The following is a 22,191-nucleotide window of genomic DNA, read 5'->3' as shown; positions in this document are numbered from 1 at the left end:
AGCAGAACTGTGCCCCAATAATCTGCAACCTCATGGCTCAGCAGATCCCCTACTCAAACATTATTCAATGAGGGGATTAATCTTGATTCAATGGTGACTGCAGAAGACAATGTCAACCTGATGATGCTACCAAACATGATGGCCTTACCATCACTAATTTCTCCACGAACACTCAGGAAAGTTGCAATTCACCAGGTTAATACTGTCTCCTGCAGTCTCTATTGAATCAAGGTTAATCTCCTCATCTGATCATAATGTTTAAGTGGGGGATCTGCTGAGCCAGGAGATTGCAGTTTACTGGAGTACAGTTCTGTATGGCCCCAGCACCTTAGACTAAGCTGGACAAGCCACATAATAATGGTTGCAAGAGCAGGTCAAAGGCTAGGAATACTAACAGACAGTAACTCACTCCTGACTGCCCAATTGTCTGGAGTGCACAATGCTGTGCTTGACACAATCTAGGACAAAGCAATCCATTTGATTAGCATCAAATCTATAAGCATCCACTCCCTTCACCACCAACTCAGCAGCAGCAGCTTGTGTCACCTGCACGATGTACTTCCAAATAACTTCCATCGCGAAGAACAAAGGCAGCAGACACATGGGAACACCTGTAAGTTCCACTCCAAACAATTCACCATCCTAACTTAGAAATAGATTGCCATTCCTTCAGTGCCACTGGTTCGAAATCCTGGAACTCTTCACTCCAACATCATTGAGGGTCTACATACAGCAGATGGACTACAGCTGTTCAAGATGGCAGCTTAACACCCTCTCAAAGGCAACAAAAGATAGCTAACCAGTGACACCCACAACCCACAAAAGGATAAAAACAAGCTTTAGGTATATTTAAATTTATTTCACAATGAAATGTAGGGTATTCAGCATACATTTCAACAGGACAAAGTGAAATTGGCAGCGTGATTACAGTTACAAAGAAAAAGGAAGTGAAATTATGCTTTCAGAAGAAAAGCAAGGAAGAAATATAAGCTTAATAATTCCATTATGCAGGGAGTGGAGGGGTAGAAATATTTAGGATTTGAAGACTCTTGAATGAGTCAGCAGATGCTGCTGCTTGTTAGCAACCAGTTAAAGACATCAAATCATTCACTAACCCCATTCCACTTTACACTCCACTTTGTGGCTTTTCAACTTTGATGTATTTTGGATATAAGTCCAAAATACACCTTTCCTTGATGTTACTTGTTTTTTAAACCAAAACTTACTTCTTTGCTTGCAATTTCAAATACCTCAAATTTATCTTATCGCCTACATATGGAACTTTTAGCATACAATCTTAGTATGCATTCGTTGAGTTTTCTTGCTGTGAACACATCTTCACAAAATTACTTCCAGCTATCTATCCCTGTTGCTGCACCACATAATTTGTCATTAGTACCAAATGACCTAAATAGAGAAACTCAGGCACTGTTTCAATGTGCCTACTTCAATCGTGATGCGAGTTTGTCCTACTGTATTTCCTTTAGCTACCGTTGTTTTAGTGTGTCTTTTTCTGTTCTTAATCCATATTCTAAATTTTAGGTTTTATTGATTAAAATATTTTGTAGGCCCTATTTGCAGTCTGCATAGTGTTGTGGTGTCAGTAAATCTCATCTTGCCGGTCAATGTCACACTTCAGCAACATATCCAAAACAAAAATTGTGATGTACACAATCAAACACAATGTAAAATGCTGCATATTTCTAGATATTTATCAATGTTCAGATCTCAATCAATCTTTGCTTCAAATGTGCTAAATATTTACTTCTATTCTGATTTTCAAAATTACTTTAATGAGATGACTTGTCAAAGCATTTCGCACTCCATCACTACAGGTTTTTTTATTAACTTGAATTGGACCCTCAACATGGACTTGCCAGGACTTTCGACTACATTCATTACTCGGCACTTGCCCTGTCTAATATGTTAATAGAATGCAGATGGGAAGATTGCCAAGGAATTCTCTTGACCCAATCATGTCAGGATTGCAATTCATCTGTCAAAATCCAATCCTCAGATAATAGCAATACTTCTGCAGTGGCATTGGAAGATAAATGTCAGGTTGAGTGGAGATGTTCTATAAAATATAAGAAAGACATCAGTGATGGAGTGTCATCAATTCAGAATCTTTTCTAAGAGCAAGATTTTAAAAATTCCAGTGTAGGGTACTGTTGGAGCCTACAATGCTTGTCCACTAGGAGTAAATTAATCACAAATTTCAAAAGAGAACAGATGAGAGTAATAAATGACAACCTAAAGCTCAAGGAGGTAACACTGCTACATTTTTTTTTGGTTCCCTTCAAGCACCTTCAATTCAAGATAGTTTTGCTCTCTAAGTTGGTGAGATTGTAAACAGTCCGGTAATAGGTAGGACCTTGGTGGATGATAAGATTATTGGCCCTATCAAATTAAGCAATTAAAATTTAGGATTAAGAAATAGGAAAGAGACACGATAAAAGAAATCATAAGACAGGCATAAGATTAAAATAAAGGAGTATGATTTTATTTGCTTTACAGAAATGTGGATGCAGGGTGACCAAGACCAGAAAATCAATATTTAAAAGGTATTGAATATTTAGGAAGGACAGGTAAAGAGCAATAGTAGCTAGCTGACAACATGGAACAGAGAGGGGAGGGGCGAGAAGAGCGGGCGAGAATCTTCAATCTGATGAAAAGGACATAATATCTGTTTGGATGGAATCAAGATACAGCAAGCGTCATCAAATGTTTCTCCAAGTAATTTAATGTCTACCAAACAGCAGTGGTAATTTAGAGCTTGGAATAAATCAGGAAATCAAAAGTTCATATAGTAAGGAGAATGAAGTGATCAAGGGCCATTTCACACTGCATGACTGAGTTAATCTATCTTGCATCTATGCTTTGGGAGAATAATTTCATGCTGTGTTTGACAGTATTTTCTGGAACAATATTTCAAGAAACCAATTACATTAAAGAATGTTTAAGAAAAATGGTTATAAAGATAGAAGATGAATTGGTGATAATGTTTCAAAATTTTATTAACTCTGCAATGGTACTGAACATTAGAAGATTGCAAGTTTAACCCCAATGTTTAAGAAAGGAAGGAGAGAGGAAACAGTGAACTATAGATCTGTTAGCTTGACATCAGAAGGGTAATTACTGGAATCTATTATAAATATCCACTAATCTCGTACTTCAGAAAATAACTGTCTTGTTGAGCACAATCAATATGGCTTAATGAAGTGAAAGTAAGTCTAACCAGTTTTTTTTTTGGAGCATATAGCTAGCAGAGCTGAATGTGAACCATGACAATGGTGTGAAGAAGCTTTAAGCAGGTTAAGAGCATTGCAAATGAAATTCAAGTGCTGAGAGATTATTTATTTATGTTTCTCCTACCAAGAGGTGAGGTGTTTCTTGAATCATGCAAAATTGAAGAACATTGATAGACAAGGGACTTGGGTGTTCTTGTTCATAAATCATAACACTATATGCAGGTACAAGAAGCAAACCAGTATGTCAGCCTTTATTGCAAGAGGATAGGTGTACAGGAGCAAAATAAAGGTCTTGCTTCATCTGTACAGAACACTACTGAGACTGCACCTGGAGTATGATGTACAGTTCTAGATCTCTTTTCTGAAGGAGAATGTACTTACCATACAGGAATGCAACAGATGCTTACAGATTGATTCCTGGGATGGTTGGATTGTCCTAGATGGAGGAGGATGAGCATTTACCTTCCCTATTACCCACAGAAGTGGGGCACAAGCTTTTTTGTGACTCATGCACAAAGATGCGCAAATCCTCCTATTCTGTAACTTCTGCAATCTTTTTCCAATTAAGTAATATCCAACTTATGTTCTCCTGCCGAATTACTAACTTTATATTTTCTCACATTATATTCTGCCGAGTGCTTGCCCACTCGTTTGATCAGTCTGAATCTCTCTGCAGACAACTATACTCTTAACGTGCCTTCCGACCTATTTTAATGTCATCTGCAAACTTGGCAGTAGTACATTCACTTTCCTCATCCAAGTCATTAACATAGCCCCATGCACCAATCTGTGACACTCCACTTGTTACAGATTGTCATTCTAAAGGTACGCCTCACTACTTATTTTTATCTATCTATTAGTTAGCAAATCTTCTATACACAATAATATACTACCTCCAATACTATGAGTGCTTATTGTAAATAGTCTAATATGTGGAATCTGAAATGTCTTCTGAAAATCAAAGTTACATCCACTGCTTCTGCTTTCTGTCCTGCTTGCTACTGTCTCAAAAGAATTCTAGTAAATTTGTCAGGCATTACTTCCCCTTCTTGAAACCATGCTGATTGTTGATCATACCATTTGGAACAAAATGTTTTATTACATCCTTTGTAATAGATTAACACTTACCCAATAACAAGACATTAGGCCAATTGGCCTATAGATATTTTTATCACACTTCCCTGTCAAATAAATAAAGGTGTTACAGAGTTTTCCAATCCTCTGGAACTCTCCTCAGAACGTAAAAACTTCTTAGAAGATTACTCCCAGTACATTCACTATCTCTGTAGCTACTGTTCCTACCTTAGGATGTAGCCCATCAGGTGTTGAGGAATTATCCTCATTTGTTTGTCCAGTACTTCTATAATGTATTTGTTTCTTCTGCATCTTTTCATCCTTGATTATTTCATAATTTTGGAATATTATTACTTGCATCTGTTACTATGAAAACTAATGCAAAGTATTTATTCAATTCTACCATTTTCTTGTTTTTCATTATCTATGCCTATGCTAACTTCTCTTCCTTTTAATATCTTCAAGAAGCTCTGTCTGTCTTGCTATTACTTGCATCTTCTCATGAAGGTTTATCTTCTCTTTTTGACATCTTTTGAAATATTCTCAATCCTTTGGTCAATCACCACCTTTGTATTTTTGTTGTTCAATTTGATCAAAAATGTTATCACACTGCTAACAGCAAATTTATAAAGTTAAACAAGAGCTCAACCTTCCTACAATGAATTTAATGAGCATTTAAAGTACAATTAAATCAAATCCTTAAGAGTGGGGAAAGTAAGGGAGAGCCACTGCCTGTTGAGACAGACAGTAGAACAAGTTGACGCAGAGTACATTTCGATGTTAATAGCATGCTTCAAACTTTTATCATACAAATGAGCCGAGTACGCCACTCAGCCAAGCTTACTGCGCCATTCAATAAATTCTGACAGATCCAATTATAACCTTAAATCTGTATTCCTGCTTACTGGTATCGTTCATCTTAGTACCTACCGCTGCCTTTAAAAATATTCAAGGATTCTGCCTCCACTACCTTTTCAGAGGAGCATTTCAAACAATATTCCAAAAGGTTCATCTAATCTGCTTAAATAGTTGTTCTCCGGATTGTAAACAGCAACCCTTAGTTCCCAATTCTGGGAGGAGAGGAGGAAGAAATTTTGTATGCTTTAATCAAGTCATATTTGCTGGACCTGCAGACTAACCTTTGTGATTCACTCAAGGATACCCAGATCTCTGAACATCTCCAGAGTTCTGCCATCTCTCACCACTCAGATCTGAAAAAAAACACTTCTTGCCAAAATGGACAACTTCACACATTATGCTCCATTTACCACATCTTTGCCCATTCACCTAATCTTCCTTTATTTTTGTAGCTTCAGGTCCTCGACACAACTTACTTTCCTCTTTATGTGTGTCATCAGACAAAATGACAATCATATCTTCCTTCTCTTCATTCAAATCAGATATACAAATTGTAAATAGTTGAAAATCCTACACTAATCCCAGTGGGACATAAATTTATTCATTTGCCAACCTTAAAGTCCTATTTATGCCTACTCTATTTCCTGTTAGTTGACTAATCTTCTATTAATGCCAATCTACTACTACTATATAGTGAGCTTTTACTTACCCCCAATAACCTGAATTGATGCCTTATCTGGAAATCTAGGTGCAGTATTTTCACACACAGCATGTCTTCAAAAAAAGGAGTTAAACAGAGTGTCTATTTTCAAAACCATGTCAAATCTGCCTGATTAACAAATTTTTGAGTGCCTTGGTGTAATTTATTTTATTTTCAATCTGACGGCTGTTAAGCTAAATGGCTTAGTTTCCCTCCTTGTCCCCTTTTTGAATAAAATTTATACTCACTATCCTTCAATCGAATGGAACTGTCTCAAATCAAGGATGTTTAGAAAATTAAAATCAATGCATTAACTATTGCACTTGGCACTTTAAGACCCGAGCATGAAGCCCACCAGAACATGGGGAGCTGTCAGACTGCAATTCTGATTTATTAATACTCCTCCAATAATTGTGATTTTCCCCAGAGTTCCTCGGTTCTTCCCAATTCCTGATTTTTTTTGTTGATTCTGGGATGCTACTATATCCTTTATACTGACAGTCAATTCAACAACACTGTTTCAATTTATCTGCTATTTTCTTATTTAAAATAGGAACAGGAGGTGGTGGCCATTCAGCTCAAGCCTGTCTAGTCATTCAGTGAGATCATGACTGATCTACGGCATAAGTCCGTACATCTACCTTTTCCACCACTAATTTCCCAGTCTCACTATTTATTTGACCAAAGATCAATTCTTAACTTTTTTTCAAACATCTGCAGAGATCTAACTGTGTTTATATTTATGGCTAGGTTTCTCTTTTTTCCTTTTTTGTTTGCTCATTGTGTTTTTTAAAATTGTCTTTTAGGCAGGTTCTCATTCTTTCTTTATGCTTCACCCTATCCTATGTCTTCTCTTTAAGGACTCGTGCATCACTTCCAAAAAGCAACTTCTTGTCATTTCTACCCAAACCATTTCTATATTTTGGCTTCCTGAACATGCATCATACTGTACCAATACCATCATCTAACGGAATCATGTTTTCCAAGTTTCAAGTTAATTCCTAAAAATCCTGTATTCTAAGATGCATGTTCACATCTACACTAACCTGCAGCTGCATCTTTGCTCTCAGTTAAGTGCTATGTGTATTCAAAAATAAAGCTCTTACCGTCACTCATTTGCACTTAATGTAAATTTTAGTCTAACCTGTTGGTTTATTCTTAGATTCAGACCCTTATTTCCTTGTTAAAAACTCTCTGGCTTTGACTCTACTTAGATTCATCTTCAATTTAATTCCCTGCCCCCCATCATAGAATTTAAAATTCTGATTTCCATAATTACATGGCTTACAAAAACACTGGCCCCAGCATGATTCAGGTGCAGACCACCCCATCATTACAGATTTGATTTTCTCCAGTTGTGGCATAGTGACCTATGAACCAAGACCCATTACTCCCATTTATCTTAGGTTCACACATTCATCTCTAATCACCCCATCTAAACACACATGAACCAAGTACAAATTAGAGATTTTGACTTTTGAGCTTCTGAGTCTAAATTTGGCACATTTCCCTTGATCCTTTCCACATCATTGGCACAGTGGCTCAGTGGTTAGCACTGCTGCCTCACAGCGCCAGGGACCAGGGTTTAATTCCATCCTCAGACGACTGTCTGTGTGGAATTTGCACATTCTCCCCATGTCTGCATGGGTTTCCTCCGGGAACTCCTGTTTCCTCGCACAATTCAAAGATGCACAGGTCAGATGCATAAATCAGGAGTAAATGTGGAGTAATAGGATAATGGAATGGGTCTGGGGGAAGTTACTCTTCAGAGGGTCAGTGTGACCTGTTTGACCGAAGGGCCGGTTTCCTGACTGTGGGGATGCGGTGACCCATGACGGTGACTGTGGGGATGCTGTGTGGACCATGATGATTGGATCCTCCCCCTCATTGGTTCTAAACAGCAGCTCAATTTGCAATGTACAGTCTGGAATTATGCTCCTTGTTGCAGAGAACTATGTTTGTCCCTTTAACTAAATTAAGCCTGCCATTATCACATTTCTCTCATTCTCCCTCTTGAATGGTTTCCCTGTGTCACAACCAGTTAGCTCACCCATCTTGCAAGCCCTTACTCTCACTCAGATAAGCTTATAGAATCTCAAATATGTTGGACAATTGTAAAGACAGGCTCCATCAACCTGCCCCCCCAACCCCATTCTGGGTTCCTTAACCAGTCTCTCAGTTACACCTTCCTGTCTGTGAACAGGAAACAAAAATCAGATTACCCAAGTCTAAGGTGTTTTACTGTCTCCTGGTGTAAATAATACAGGTAACTTTGCCCTCCTTGATGTATTACAATACCTGTAGTTCAGATAAAACTGAGCTGAAGTTGCTTGAACTTCAAACATTTGCCATAGACATCTTTGCTCGATGAAACTTTCATTCAGGAACTTCTACATGTTGCAACTGTGACATCGCCTGTCCTACTATTCTTTAACTATTTTTAATAACTACTTCATTAGTTTAATGTATTCATTCACATTTTTATATATTCTATTAGTTATAGCAACTGATAGTAAAGCAAAATTTAGAAGCTAGTTATTTACTGTGTCTTCTCCATACTACAAGAACAAGTATCAATTCCAGGAGATTGGAAATGGTAGAAAAGGGCTTAAAAATGTGTTGCTGGAAAAGCGCAGGTCAGGCAGCATCCAAGGAGAAGGATGCCTGAAACGTCGATTCTCCTTCTCCTTGGATGCTGCCTGACCTGCTGCGCTTTTCCAGCAACACATTTTTAAGCTCTGATCTCCAGCATCTGCAGTCCTCACTTTCACCAATGTTAGAAAAGGCCACCTCTTTCTCTACCTCCCTTAACACTCAATGTATCATAGATCATACTGAGTTGGTTAGTTTTATATGCTCCTAGTTGACTCACTTCGTGAGGAACTGTTTTCAGCTGCTTTGTAAGCAAACCCAATTACTCTTCCTCTGGAGATCTTCTTAAAGAACCTGCTTAATACTGGGAACCAAGGCTTTCTCTAAATGGCACGACTGTGCCATTATTCAGAGGATCTACGTACTTTGGCTGGTGCATCAATGCATTCACTTTTGGTTTCTCCAACCTTTGGAATGCATGAACCTTGGAGATCAATGTAATGGCTTGGAGAAGTTAGAGGAAATGGGGCTGGGAACAGAATTTAAAAAACTGTAGACTTAAGTTAAATGCCACTTAGAAGCCACAGAAAAAAAAAAAATTGTACAAAATACAAATTTACGCTCTTAGCCACTGTAAGCACTTAGTCTTTTCAGTGATTTTTCCATGATTTAAATAATTCCCAGTTTATGACATTTGTAGAATATAATACGGTCCAAAGTAGTTTAAGTGGCAAATTTCTACTTTTACTCTATATATTGGAGAGAAAATTAAATACTGATCATAACTATAGAAGGGAATTTCAAAATAGAGGATTTGTACCTGAGGATAGAGTTTGCAACTTACATGAGCGGTTAGAAATGATAGACAATCTTTTGACAGAATTATGTACTGAAGTGAAAGCAAGATATATTAAATATAATAAAGTTATCAAAATGTGAAAATACAGAACAGATTCCATGGTCCTTGAAATTGGCCCATTCATGAAACTGGAAGGGTAGGAGGAATTCTGCTGTTGGCTTTGAAGTCAGGGCAAGCTTGACACAATCCACTCCAAATTAGTTTGGCGGTAACTGGACTGTCAATTGGTTCAGAATGGCTCATCAGCTGGATGAAATATGACTGCCAATAAATGGATGCCAATCAAATAGCCATCAGCTCACTAATTCCCAGTAGTTTACCAGGAATGGCGAGCACTGGTGGGCCTGCAGACAGTATCTAATGCTGACTATCACTAGATTTGGACACTCTGCCTCAAATGAACAGAGTGAAATACCAAAGCATTGGTAGATGGCTTACAGTTTAGCCAATAAAGGCCCTTAATTTGTTGGAGTTGGCATACAGCACCTTCTCCACGCTGTTAAAATATCAACAGCGGCAGGTAGAAAAGTGCACAGCACCCCACTGTGCCACAGAATTTCATATATTAAACCTTATTCTCTGTTCAGCAATGTCACCAGGCTGAGTAAGCCTAGCATCTTCAATCTTCCTGCTTGGCACACCCTCCTCATTCCTGAAGAAGGGCTTATGCCCGAAACATTGATTCTCCTGCTCCTTGGATGCTGCCTGACCTGCTGCGCTTTTCCAGCAACACATATTTCAGCTCTGATCTCCAGCATCTGCAGTCCTCACTTTCTCCTAGCATCTTCAATTTACTTGGAATTTTCTCAGATACGCAAAATGTTTGTATAACAAATTGCTCATTCAGCATGAATATATTGTCTCTAATGATCAAGCAATTCACTACAATACAGGGTCTCAAAAGCACATCGAATACTTAAACACAGACTACTTGACCAATTTGCCCGGAATAATTAGTGTCCTTAAAAATTCTTACCAGTTCACTCCATCAGCTTCTACCCAGGCAAAACGATATTCATTAATTCTCAGCATTAACTGCAGACAACCTGCCACACACTGAACATATTGGGAGCTCTGAAGTTAGAAAGAAAATAAATAATCAAGAAAACATTTCTCACCTCATTTATAATGAAATTAGTTTTGTACATCTTTAAGCTTTAAATTGCAAAACCACTGCTCATTAGTTAGCTAAGAGCCATGTACTTTTTACAACGCAAGGAAGCAATGTCTTTTTCTAGATTTTTTTTTGATATTCATCCAATTTTTTTTGAGAATTGCATCACATCAATACATGTATGGGAGATCATGCCTCCCAAGTTTGCTGGAGTTCTTTGATGAAGTGACCAGGAAGGTTGATGAGAGCTGGGCTGTTGATGTAGGCTACATGGATTTCAGTAAGGCCTTTGACAAGGTTCTACATGATTCTAGATTAGAGTGGTGCTGGAAAAGCACAGCAATTCAGATAGCATCAGAGGAGCAGGAAAATCGACGTTTCAGGCAAAAGCTCTTCACCCGGAATAGAGGCAGAGTGCCTGCAGGGTGGAGAGATAAATGGGAGGGTGGGGGTGGTGAGAAAGTAGCATACAGTACAATAGGAAAATGGGAGTGGGGATGGAAGTAATAGGTCAGAGAGGGGGGTGGAGTGGATAGGTGGAAAGGAAGATAGGCAGGTAGGAGAAGTAATGGGGACAGTGCTGAGCTGGAAGCTTGGAACTGGGGTGAGGTGGGGGAAGAGGAAATGAGGAAACAGGTGAAGTCCACATTGATGCCCTGGGGTTCTTTTCCAGCACCACTAATCTAGAATCTGGTTTCCAGCATCTGCAGTCATTGTTTTTACCAAGGTTCTACATGGTAGACTGCTCTGGAAGGTTAGATCATATGAAATCCAGTGAGAGCTGGCAAATTAGATACACAATGGTAGGGAGCAGAGGATAATAGCGGAAGGATGCATGTTAGATTGTAGGCCTATGACTAATGGTGTGCCTCAAGGGTTGGTAAGGGACCTATTACTGGTTGTTACCTATAATCAATGATTTGAATGAGAATGTACAAGACATGATTAGCAAGTTTGCAGATGACACTAAAATAAGTGGTATCAGGGACAGTGACGAAGATTATACGAAACTGCAGCAGGATCTTGATTAGCTAGGGAAGTGGGCAGAGAAACGGCCAGTGAGTCTTGCATTTTGGAAAGCCAAACCAAGGTAGGAGTTTCAAAGTGGGCCTTAAGGAGTGTAATGGAACAGAGGGACCTTGGAGTTCAGGTGCACGGTTTTCTGAAAGTGGAGTCACAGGTAGACAGCAGTAAAGGTGGCTTTTGGCACACTGGCCTTCATCAGTTAGGACATTAAGTATTGAAGTTGAGAAGTTACGCCGCAGTTGTAGAGGACTTTAGAGAGGCTGCATTTGGAGTATTGTGTTTAGCTTTGGTCACCTTGTATAGGAAGGATATTATTAAACTGGAAAGAGTGCAGAAGAAATTTATAAGGATGTTGCCAGGACTCAAGGGAGTGAGTTATAGGGAGAGGTTGGACAAGCTAGGACTTGTTTCTTTACAGCAAAGGAGACGGAGAGGAGATGTTATAAAAGTATCAAAGATCATGAGAGGTATGGGTAGGGTGAATGCATTGAGTCTTTTTCCCAGGGTTGGGAAATTGAGGACGTCAGTTCAATGTTAGGTGGGGGGGGAGGAATAAAAGGGAACCTGAGGGGCAACTTTTTCATTTAGAAACACAGAGGTTGGTACACATATGGAATGAACTGCCAGAGGCACTGGTTGAGGCAGGTACATTAACACAATTAAAAGGCAGTTGGACAAATACTTGGATAGGAAAGGTTTAGAAGGATATGGGCCAAGTGCAAAGAAATGGGGTGAGCGTGGATGGACATTTTGGTCAGCATGGACCAGTTAAGGCCAAAGGCCCTATCTTTGCACTGTAGGACTCTATGACTCAGCCTGCCTCCAACCCACAATTTTCAATCTAAGTTGAAGTATCTGTCCTAGATTGAGTTTACTTTAGATAAACTCTCAAGTTAAGTATCACCAGCTGGCGCTACAGAGAACATCACCACACTGCATAAAAAGGATTAAAACTGGTGATTAGCCTTCAACTTATGTCATGATGAAAGATCATTGATGTGAACTGCTAACATTTTTACAGATGTTGATCCTATTAGTACTTTCAGCATTTTTTTAAGATTCGCAGCATCTATGGCATTTTGCTTTTGTAGATGTTTAATTTGTTGCCACTTCTCAACCATGAGAAGAGCCCATCTGCTGGAGAGAAGAGCCCATCTGCTCTTCTCTCCAGCAGAATTTCCAGTTGCCTCAGGGGTCGGTGATGGGCCCATTTCTGTTTGTTATCCATAATGAATGATTTGAATGAGTATGTACATAGCATGATTAGTAAGTTTACAGATGACACTATAATAGGTGAAATCGTGAACAGTGAGGAAGGTTGTCAGAAATTGCACCATCTTTCATGAGTTCAATCCACTTGCCTTGCTTTATTTCCTTGGGTACATTCGATCAGATTTGTACCAAAACGTCCCAATCAAATACCCTTCCTCAACTATTGCTGGCAAATTCTAACAAAAATGTCACTGACCCAAAACATCAATTCTATTTCTCTTCACAGATGCTGCCTGACCTGAATATTTCCAGTACTTCATTTTCACTCACCTTGTATACTAAATTGTGATTTCATCAGTGCATCATAAAAAGGTAACTTGACAAATGCTGACAAGGCTAACCAGAAAACTGGATTTCATTTGAAATACAGTGGATATTGTTAAGATCACTTAACACAGTAACTTAGCCACTAATTGTGCTCCTGTTACATCCAAAATAATAAAGCAAAACCTTTTAATAAAAATCCACTTTCACTTCACTATTCAAAAAACTACACTGTCAGGCACTCACTCAGTTCTTTGCCTTCCTAACTGGAGGCACTTCCTCTTTGAAGGCATAAAAATAAAACAAATTGACCTTGATTCCTGCACCAGATCTATTGATGGACTCATTAAGATGTCAATATTAGACTAAGATGAATTGGCAATCACCTTTGTTTCTCTAGGCTTTAGGTGTGCTATGAATGAAATCATTGTCACAGTAAATACGTAAGAAACAAAATGCTGAACATACGTTGGTTTAGCATCTATAAAGAGGAAGGCCAGATGACCGCTTGGATGTCACCAGCAAAAGTTTAGAATACCAAGACCTGTAATGTGTTTAAACAAAATTCCACGTTATAAAGGACTATTGTATTGCCAGTTGGCTTAAACTGCAGCCTCGCCCATTTGCTCCCATAGCTCAAGTCATCATTTGACAGAATCTATGCAGCGTCATGCAAGATTATTGAAAACTCTCCTCACACAAACAGATCCAGTGATTTAATCCTGTCATTGGCAAAGTGATCACCATATTTACCATTTAACAGTGATTTTCAACAGAAACTACAACAAAGTCTGGACTGTTAGATTGTCATGCTTGAAGCCTTAGGCAGAGCAGCTATAAATACACCCTCCAGAGTCGCTAATTTGTAAATCAGTTTATCAGACATCCAGTATCCAGGACAAAAAAAAGTTTCTTGCAAATAAAAGTTGAAACTATAAACCAATTTATTCAAAACAACAAACTTAGCTCCACTATCACCAACTCCATTCCTGATGAAGGGCTTATGCTCGAAATGTCGATTCTCCTGCTCCTCAGATGCTGCCTGACCAGCTGTGCTTTTCCAGTACCACATTCTTCGACTCTCCAGCATCTGCAGCCCACATCTGCTCTGACCACCAACTCCACCCATCTCACTGTCAAGGTGTGAGACTCATCTAGAGTCTAAGCTCTGTGCTCCACTCAAATGCTAAGCTAACATATCAGCCAGACACACTCCATTAGCAAGATCAACTACCTCCACAGCTTCATCCATTTTAACCTCCTTTGCCATTAATTGGCTGCTGGAACCTTCAGTTAAGAAATCATGTGCAATAAAAATAAATAACTGCAGCTGCTGGAGAGCTGAATCAAAACAAAGTGCTGGAGAATCCACAGATGCTGCCAAGCCAGAGTGAGAAAAACTAAGTTCATCTTTCAAATTCACACTTCAGAGCTGATTCTCAACTGTGATTTAGATAGAGTGATGTGTCCCATTCAGTATTTGGTGTTACTTTATGTACATATGACTTCAGCTCTCTTCACCACATAATCCTTGATTTGCAGATTGCAATCAAAGATACTGAGTACACATTAAATGGAGGGCAAACAGAAACCTCTGGAGACTTACAAAGGCTCAAGTCTTGCACAAAAGTAACTGAAAGAACTCTCATTCATTGATGCCTGTGCTTGTTTGGAGGACATTTGCCTGCTAATGAATGCTTTTCTCTAGACTCAATATTTTGGCTTGTCAAGGTGCCAGATATCAACCCAAAACTGGCTATAATTCAAAGACTCCTCCTGCTCCTCCACTCAATGTGTTATCTTTGCAGTTTCCTCTCCATTTAAAAGGAATGCTCACAGGGCTGTGGCAGCATTCCTGAAAAGCACAACTTCCAATGAAATGACTTAATGAAACATTGATTCCCACAGAAATTAAATATTAAAACTCAAATATCAGCAAAATATTGCAGAGTTAATTCTTTCAGATGTTTCTCAAAACAAAAAGACTCAAGTTAAAATGCAACAATTTCCAATTATAATGTAAACATTAAAAATTACACTTACCCTCTATTTTTAAGAATGGCTAGGTCCCATTTAGTGACAGTAGATTGTTGGTGCAATTAGCCGGACTACTTGCAGACACCAACATCTGGCACCAATTGGGGCCCAGGACATCAGTGCAAGTTGACAAACAGGACCACAGCAGCTCAAGTGGTTGTGCTAACAGTCAGAAGGGAATTTAAGAACAAAGGGTATAAATGGGAGCCAGGAAGAAAAAAATGGACCAAAACCAATGGCAGAAGCAGGAACAGATGCACACTTGCGATCCTCCTTGAAAGCTGGAGGGTGGTATTTAGATTGTTTGTATATCCTTGCGAGACAGTTTCCCATGATTAGCTAACTGCAGAAGGCTACCTTTTCTGTATTTAGGAAAGCTCCACACAAGTCAGGAAGAGAAAGGTGAAACATGACCTATGATCGTGCTTTCGGCCTCATGAATGGTACTTTGAGACTTTGTTGAACATTGCCTGGTATGGCTGAGATGTCCTCTCTGGTACAGTCGTCTCTGATACATAAGATAGGGGGTGAGGGGGCGAGGGAGCAAGGGAGAGAATGTGCCGGATTCACTCGTCATTCTTTTCCTTCCACTCTTCATCCAGCTTTGTTTCTCCAAGCCCTTCCAATGCCCTTCTGAATGGTGAAACCCCCTCAGGAAGCGCTGTTTCTCAACTTTTTGAGTCAGCCATCTTCACATCTTGCTTGTGGATGTCATTGCAGCATGGGTACAGAAGTTCAATAGGTTGTAACCCATGGCCAGTTCATCATAGAGGTGATCTTTGGATTGCTGTAAAATCACATGATCTTAAACTTCAAGGAACAAACTTTATTTAATGTGGACTACTTGCAATTGTCTATTTTACAAAGGAAAGCCAACATGTTGCTGAGATGTTCACCAAAATCAAGACCTATCTTGTGGATTTAAAAATGTCTCCAATGCATTAAGGACAACCAGGTACAACTGAGTTGTCAACTGTACTTATCCTGAATCCAGGAGACACAGCTAAATTGAATAGGTCTTTTCAGACCATAAGAAACAGGAACAGGGAGAAGGCCATTCGGCTTCAGCTCCACCATTCAATAGGATCATGGCTGATCTAACACTACTTATGTCTTCTTTCCTACCCTTTCCCCACGACCTTGGATTCCTCGACTGATCAAGAATCTATCAGCCCTAGTTCTAGGGATTGTCCCTAGAACTTTCTGTGGCAATGAGTTCCAAAGACACGACCCTCAAATTCTTCATTTCAGTCTTAAATTAGCCAACATTTTTCAGAGACTATGCCTTCTGGTCATGATTCTCCAGTGACGAGAGACATTCTCTCAGCATTTATCCTACCAAGCCCCTCAAGAATCCTATATGTTCCAATGAAATCATCTCTCACTGTTCTAAACTCCAATGAATAGACTCTTAGCCTATTTAACCTTTGCTCAAGATAATCCCTTAATATTAGCAATCAGACCAGCAAACCTTTTCGGAATTGCCTCCAATAAAATATCTTTCCTTACACGAGGGAACCAATACTACACACAGTACTGTAGATGCAGTCTCAGTAGCACCTTGTACAGTTGAAGTCTTCCCTACCCTTGTACTCCAACCTTCTTTGAAATTAGGGCCAACACTCCCTTTTCCCACATTATACTCCATTTGCCAACTTCCGATCCACGCATTTAACTTTTTAATATCGAAGCTGCTTGTATCCCTCTTGCAACTTGTCTTTCCCCATATATATATACATACTTTAGTCAGATCTTGATTTATTGCTTAATCAACCAAACAATAACGCCACATAGCACGTGACTGGAGGCTTCGCTGTCGTAACTCTCCGCTTTGCTCCTATAGTGATCTTACTAGCCTCGGTCAGTGAGTGTTCCAATGAAGCTCATTTCGTAAGCACAAGCTTCAGAACATTTTTGTGACAGGAAACTTTTCTGGATTCAACACAAATGAAAATTTTTAGAATAAATATCTTCAATTTATTTGTTTGAAGTTCCACTGCTGCTTTGCCCCCCCCCCCCCCCAGATTTTCTTTACTTGCCCTCCATGCTACCTGTAGACATGGAATTTTTACTTGCCTTAATTTTAACTGCACCACATGATCATACACCAATGAAACTTTTTCCTCACTTCTACTCTCCTCAATCACAGAACTTTCCCTTTGTCCTTCTCTCTTCCCTGAAGGAAACTCACCCTCCCCACTCTACTTTCTCAAAACCTATTCCCTAATTTCCCCAGCTCTGGTGAAACTTCAGACCGGAACACTTTTCTTTCTGCAGATGCTACCAGGTCTGCTAAGAATTTCCAACATTTTCTGGTTTTATTTCAGTTTCCCAGAATCCAAAGAATTGTGTTGTTGGGCATTATGAATACTTTTTAAAAAACATTAGCTCTTAAATACAAAGTCAGAGTCAGAGATGCACAGCATGGAAACAGACCCTTCGGTCCAACTTGCCCATGCTCAACAGATATCAGAAATTAATCAGTTCCATTTGCCAGCATTTGGGACATATCCCTCAAAAACCCTTTTCTATTCAGAAACCCATCCAATGCTGCAATTGTGCCAGCTCCACCAGTTCATTCCATACACACACCACTCACTGCATGCAAAAGTGGCCCCTTGGGTTTACAGTGAGAGGGGAAAGATTTAAAAGGGACCTATGACCTCTAGTTTTGGACTTCCCTACCCTAAGGAAAAGATCTGACTTTTCACCCTATCCATGCCCCTCATGATTTTATAAACCTGTATAAAAGGTCACCTCCTCAGCCTCCGATCCTCCAGGGAAAAATAGCCCCAGCCTATTCAGTCTCTTCCCGGGTAAAAACAATCCCGGGTAAAAACAAGGACTGCAGATGTTGGAAACCAGAGTCAAGATAAGAGCGGTGCTGGAAAAGCACAGCTGGAAAAGCACAGCACATCAGGAATATTCCTGAAGGGCTTTTGCCGGAAACATCAATTTTCCTGCTCCTCGGAAGTTGCCTGACCTGCTGTGCTTTTCCAGCCCCACTCTAATCTAGACATATAACTCAATCCCGCCAACACTGGCAACATTCTTGCCATTTTTTTTCTGCACCCTTTCAAGTTTCACAACATCTTTCCTATAAGGAGGATACCAGAATTGAATGCAGTATTCCAAAAGTGGCCTAACCAATGTCATGTATAGCCACATTATCTCCTAAATACTACACAATGCATAATGCAGATTTTACACAAAAATAGCCATCTTGCAAAGATGAATGAACAGCATGGGATCTACGTAGGGACAATATGTTAAGTCCCAAGATTAGCATGCGTTAGAACTCAGATCAAGTTTTAGGAGTTATAGGCCAAGTGCTGCAGTCAGAATTTATAAACATCTCAAAAGGTGTGGTGACTCACATGAAGCCAAATACCATTATTAGGTCAATAAAGTGAAGTGGAGATTGAAAGCCCAAAACAATATTTGCTTCATGCAACTGAACAAGATTAGAGTTCAGGGAAAACTCGCTGCTGGTAAAAGTGAAAATTGTACCTGTTGATAAGTACTGGAGTGCCGTTTAGAATCCAAGGATGCACAACATAACAGGAGTGGTCAATAACACAATTTTTTGACAGAAAGGCTCGAGATCGAGGAGCCAAAAAAAGTGAAATATTGCAATCCCTGAAGTTTAATGACATTTGTTGACCGAGCATGTTCATATTTCAGGGTATACAATTCCAAAGGGTTACAAACTGAAGAACTAGCAGAAATCAGCCAAATATAGGTTGTTGTCAAGTAACGGAATGTCAGGCACGTTTATACATGCAATACGTGACAGCAACATCAACAGTGCTCTGCTTGATAAAGTACTATACAAGATTGTGAACAGCAAACCTCATGGGATTGGGGATAGTGGCAGGAACCTAGGATATTAGCAAGAAACAAAGCAGAATGAAGAAATACACAGTAGTGTGCTTGCAGGTTCAGTTTTAGGAACCTCTTGTTTGATATTTCCTAATGATTTGAACTTAGAGATACAGGACAATTTCAAAATTTAGAAATTACTGAGACTTGTAAATAAAGCAGCCAATAATTGACTTCTGGAAGACAGCAATGTAAAATTGTGCAGATACACAGTGGCTGAAATTTTCACATAAAGCACAATGATTTATACCAAAGCGTGGGCATGTGTACAACTTCTCTCACCTCTGTAGATTTAAGAAAAAAACGTGTATGCTTTATTCATAGAGATAGAGGGAAGGCACAAAATCAAAGACTTGCACTAAACCCTCATAAAACACTGGTTCAACCTCAACTGTAATAATTAATTTCAGGCACCATACCTCAGAAGGAGGTCAAAGCCTTAGGGGATGTAAAGAGATTAGAATGGTATGGGTAAGAAACTTCAGTTATGCAAATACTGGAGAAGCGGGTCGATCTCCTTACAAGGAAGGGTAATGATGAAGGCAGTGTTTTTAATTCTTCATTATATGAAGGCTACAGTAATTATGCAAAGGGGACTCAGTCAATGAACTGAGTAGTGCTTTGCAATGCCAGACATGCGTGGTTAGCGGTTACTTGATATTTGTTCTAATAGAATGCAAAACACTGCAGCCATAACAGCTAGTAACCCCTCTCAAGTAGTCACTTCACCTTCAGTACATCAGTCTGATGTTTCAACAGGAGAAACAAATCTCAGTCCTTCCTCCAACTCACTATGCAGGTTGCACTCAAACCAACTATGGAATGGTACAAATGACAAATGTCTGTGATCAAAATAAATAGCTTAAATAAATGTGTTGTCGATATTAACATTCGACCTATACATATCTTTTCCTATGTTATCACTTTAATGTTTCCTATGCTGCCTCAGCAGAGAGTGGATAGTTGCCATTCACCACACTGCCCTGACCTGTCCTTGGTGAATAATCAAGTCTCCAAGGTCATGTGGTCACACAACAATTGGGAATGTGCCATGCACAAACAATATTTTCTTCAAGAGACACAATATGAAAATATTAAAGAAAATGCACAGTACAACAAAGTAGCTATGCATACCCAACAGTAGATTCTGCAACTCTGTCAATGATAGCTGCATTTTAGATTCTGTGAAACCTACACTGATCACACTTCCTAATATTTTAAACAGAATAAATGTCCCTTGACACTGTCCCCATCTAAATGCACCCAGGACAGGACCAGCCCAGGGCAAGACAGAGATAAACTTCTTCTACTCCTTTTTAAAACAGGCAGTCAAAAATAATGAAATACCCCAGTTGGGGCACCATATTGAAACAAACCAAATTAACGGTTGAACAGAACCTTATTTAAGGCAAGAGAACCTTACTAAATTAAAATCATATTGCTCAGACAACCAGAGCGCAAGAGATGGGACAGCTTAAAAACAAAAAAGAGCATACAATGTGAAAATTAGTGGAAAGTCAAAGGAGTGGCTTTTAAAAACCAGCAGAGGACAACTAAAAATGAAATTGGGGAGTGCAAAAATGAGGATAAGCTAGTTAGTCGTAAAAGAGAAGTTTTTTTTTAAATGTATCTTAAAAGCTCAAGAGGCAAGAACGCACATTAGGCCACTGAAAAAAACGTAGGATGAGGGATAGTAATGGGGAAGATATGGACAGTTACTTTGCACCAGTTTTTAGAGCAGAAGGCACTAGCAGCATAACAGAGCTTCAAAGGATCAGTCCTCAGAGGTAAGTGTAGTAGCCATTATGAAGGGAGAAGGTGCTGTGGAAACAAAGCTCGGAAGGGAGATTGATCACCCAGACCAGACGGATTACACTCCAGAGTTCAGAAGGGAGGTAGCTAAAGAGATTGTGGAGGCATTGGTGGCAATTTTTCAGGAGTCACGGGAATCTGGAGCTTCCCAGATGACTAAAAAATGACTAGTGTAACACCCTCATTTAAGAGGAGGAAGGAGGCAGAAAATAGGAAGCTATAGGCTGGTTAGCCTGACCTCTGTCATTGGCGGGTTTTGAGAGTCCATTACGGATGAATTTGCAGAGTTCTTAGAGTGCATGAAAAATGAGGACTGAGCGAGCATGATTTCATCAAGGACAGGTCATGCTTGACAAATCTGGTTAGAATTCTTTGAGGAGGCAACAAGCAGGGACAAAGGACAGCAAGTGGACATGATCTATTTGGATTTCCAGAATGTCTTTGACAAGGTGCCTTACAAGAGGCTGCTAACTAAGACATGAGCCTATGGTCTTAGGACAAGGAACAGCATAAATAGAGGATTAATTGCCTGGTAGAAAGCAGAGTGTGGGGATAAAGGAGTCTTTTTCAGGATGGCAGCTGCTAATAGTTCCACAGGCTCCATGTTGAGGTTATGAACTTTGGTGCGAAGAATAAAGGTATAGACTATTTTCTAAGGGGAAAGGCTTCAGAAATCACAAATGGACTTGGGAGTCAGAATTTAAGATTCTTTCAAGGTTAACATGTAGGTTTGACCTACATGAGAAAATGTTGCCACAAAAGGGAGAGACTAGGACCCAATGGCAGAGCCTTAAAGCAAAGGCACAGTTATTTAAAACAAAGGCAAAGAGGAATTTCTTTAGCCATTGGCTAATCTGTGGAACTCATTGCCAAAAAAACGCTGTGGAAGCCAAGTCATTTATGTATTTAAGACATAATTAGATAGGTTCTGGATTGGTAAGGGTTACAGAGAGAAAGCAGGAGAATGGAGTTGAGAAACATCAGCCATGATTGAATGGCAGAGACTCTGGGTGGAATGACCTAATTCTGCTCCGATATTTTATGGATGCATTCCAGCCTCTATGCTGCCACTGGTCTCTAAAGACCTCTATCATGCTGGTGAGTATGACATGCTCTTTCTCCAGCGACACCCATGTGCAGGTGAAGGGGGCAGAGAGTCAAGAACAATGAGCCCCTCTATGGTCTGCTACCTGGACCTGTTGATAGCCACCTTAGCCAGGCCCAGGGACAGAAGAGATGGCCCGCAAAGTTGCCTGTCTCTCCCCACACCAGGTGTCCATAATCACAAGTGTGGGGCTGAAATGAAACCAAACTTTAAGTCCCAGCCCTTTCAAAAAGTGAAAAAGGGGCATTACCAAGGTGCACCACATTGGTGGCAGCTTGACATTTAAAGACAAAAGGTATTGCTACACATTCCGAAGGTGGAAAATCATTATTTAGCTGTGGAGGC

At 39.7% G+C, this 22,191-nt stretch overlaps 1 protein-coding gene across 3 annotated transcripts in view; it reads right to left on the bottom strand.

Moving 5' to 3' along the window:
* The window catches only part of atp6v1h (ATPase H+ transporting V1 subunit H), a 123,874-nt gene that overhangs the window by 44,597 nt on the left and 57,086 nt on the right, over positions 1-22,191 (bottom strand). For all 3 annotated transcript variants that reach the window (XM_087986404.1, XM_087986405.1, XM_087986406.1), the window contains one exon: positions 10,311-10,408. In XM_087986404.1, the coding sequence (XP_087842530.1) occupies positions 10,311-10,408 (98 nt within the window). The remainder of the gene's footprint in view (positions 1-10,310; positions 10,409-22,191) is intronic.

The sequence above is a fragment of the Chiloscyllium plagiosum genome, unplaced genomic scaffold (assembly GCF_037043375.1).
Source record: "Chiloscyllium plagiosum isolate Xiang-an unplaced genomic scaffold, Cpla_swu_hap1 HiC_scaffold_4, whole genome shotgun sequence".
In the NCBI taxonomy this organism is placed as follows: domain Eukaryota; kingdom Metazoa; phylum Chordata; class Chondrichthyes; order Orectolobiformes; family Hemiscylliidae; genus Chiloscyllium; species Chiloscyllium plagiosum.
Note: the sequence above shows the minus strand (reverse complement) of the source record. Positions and strands in the feature narration are given on the sequence as shown.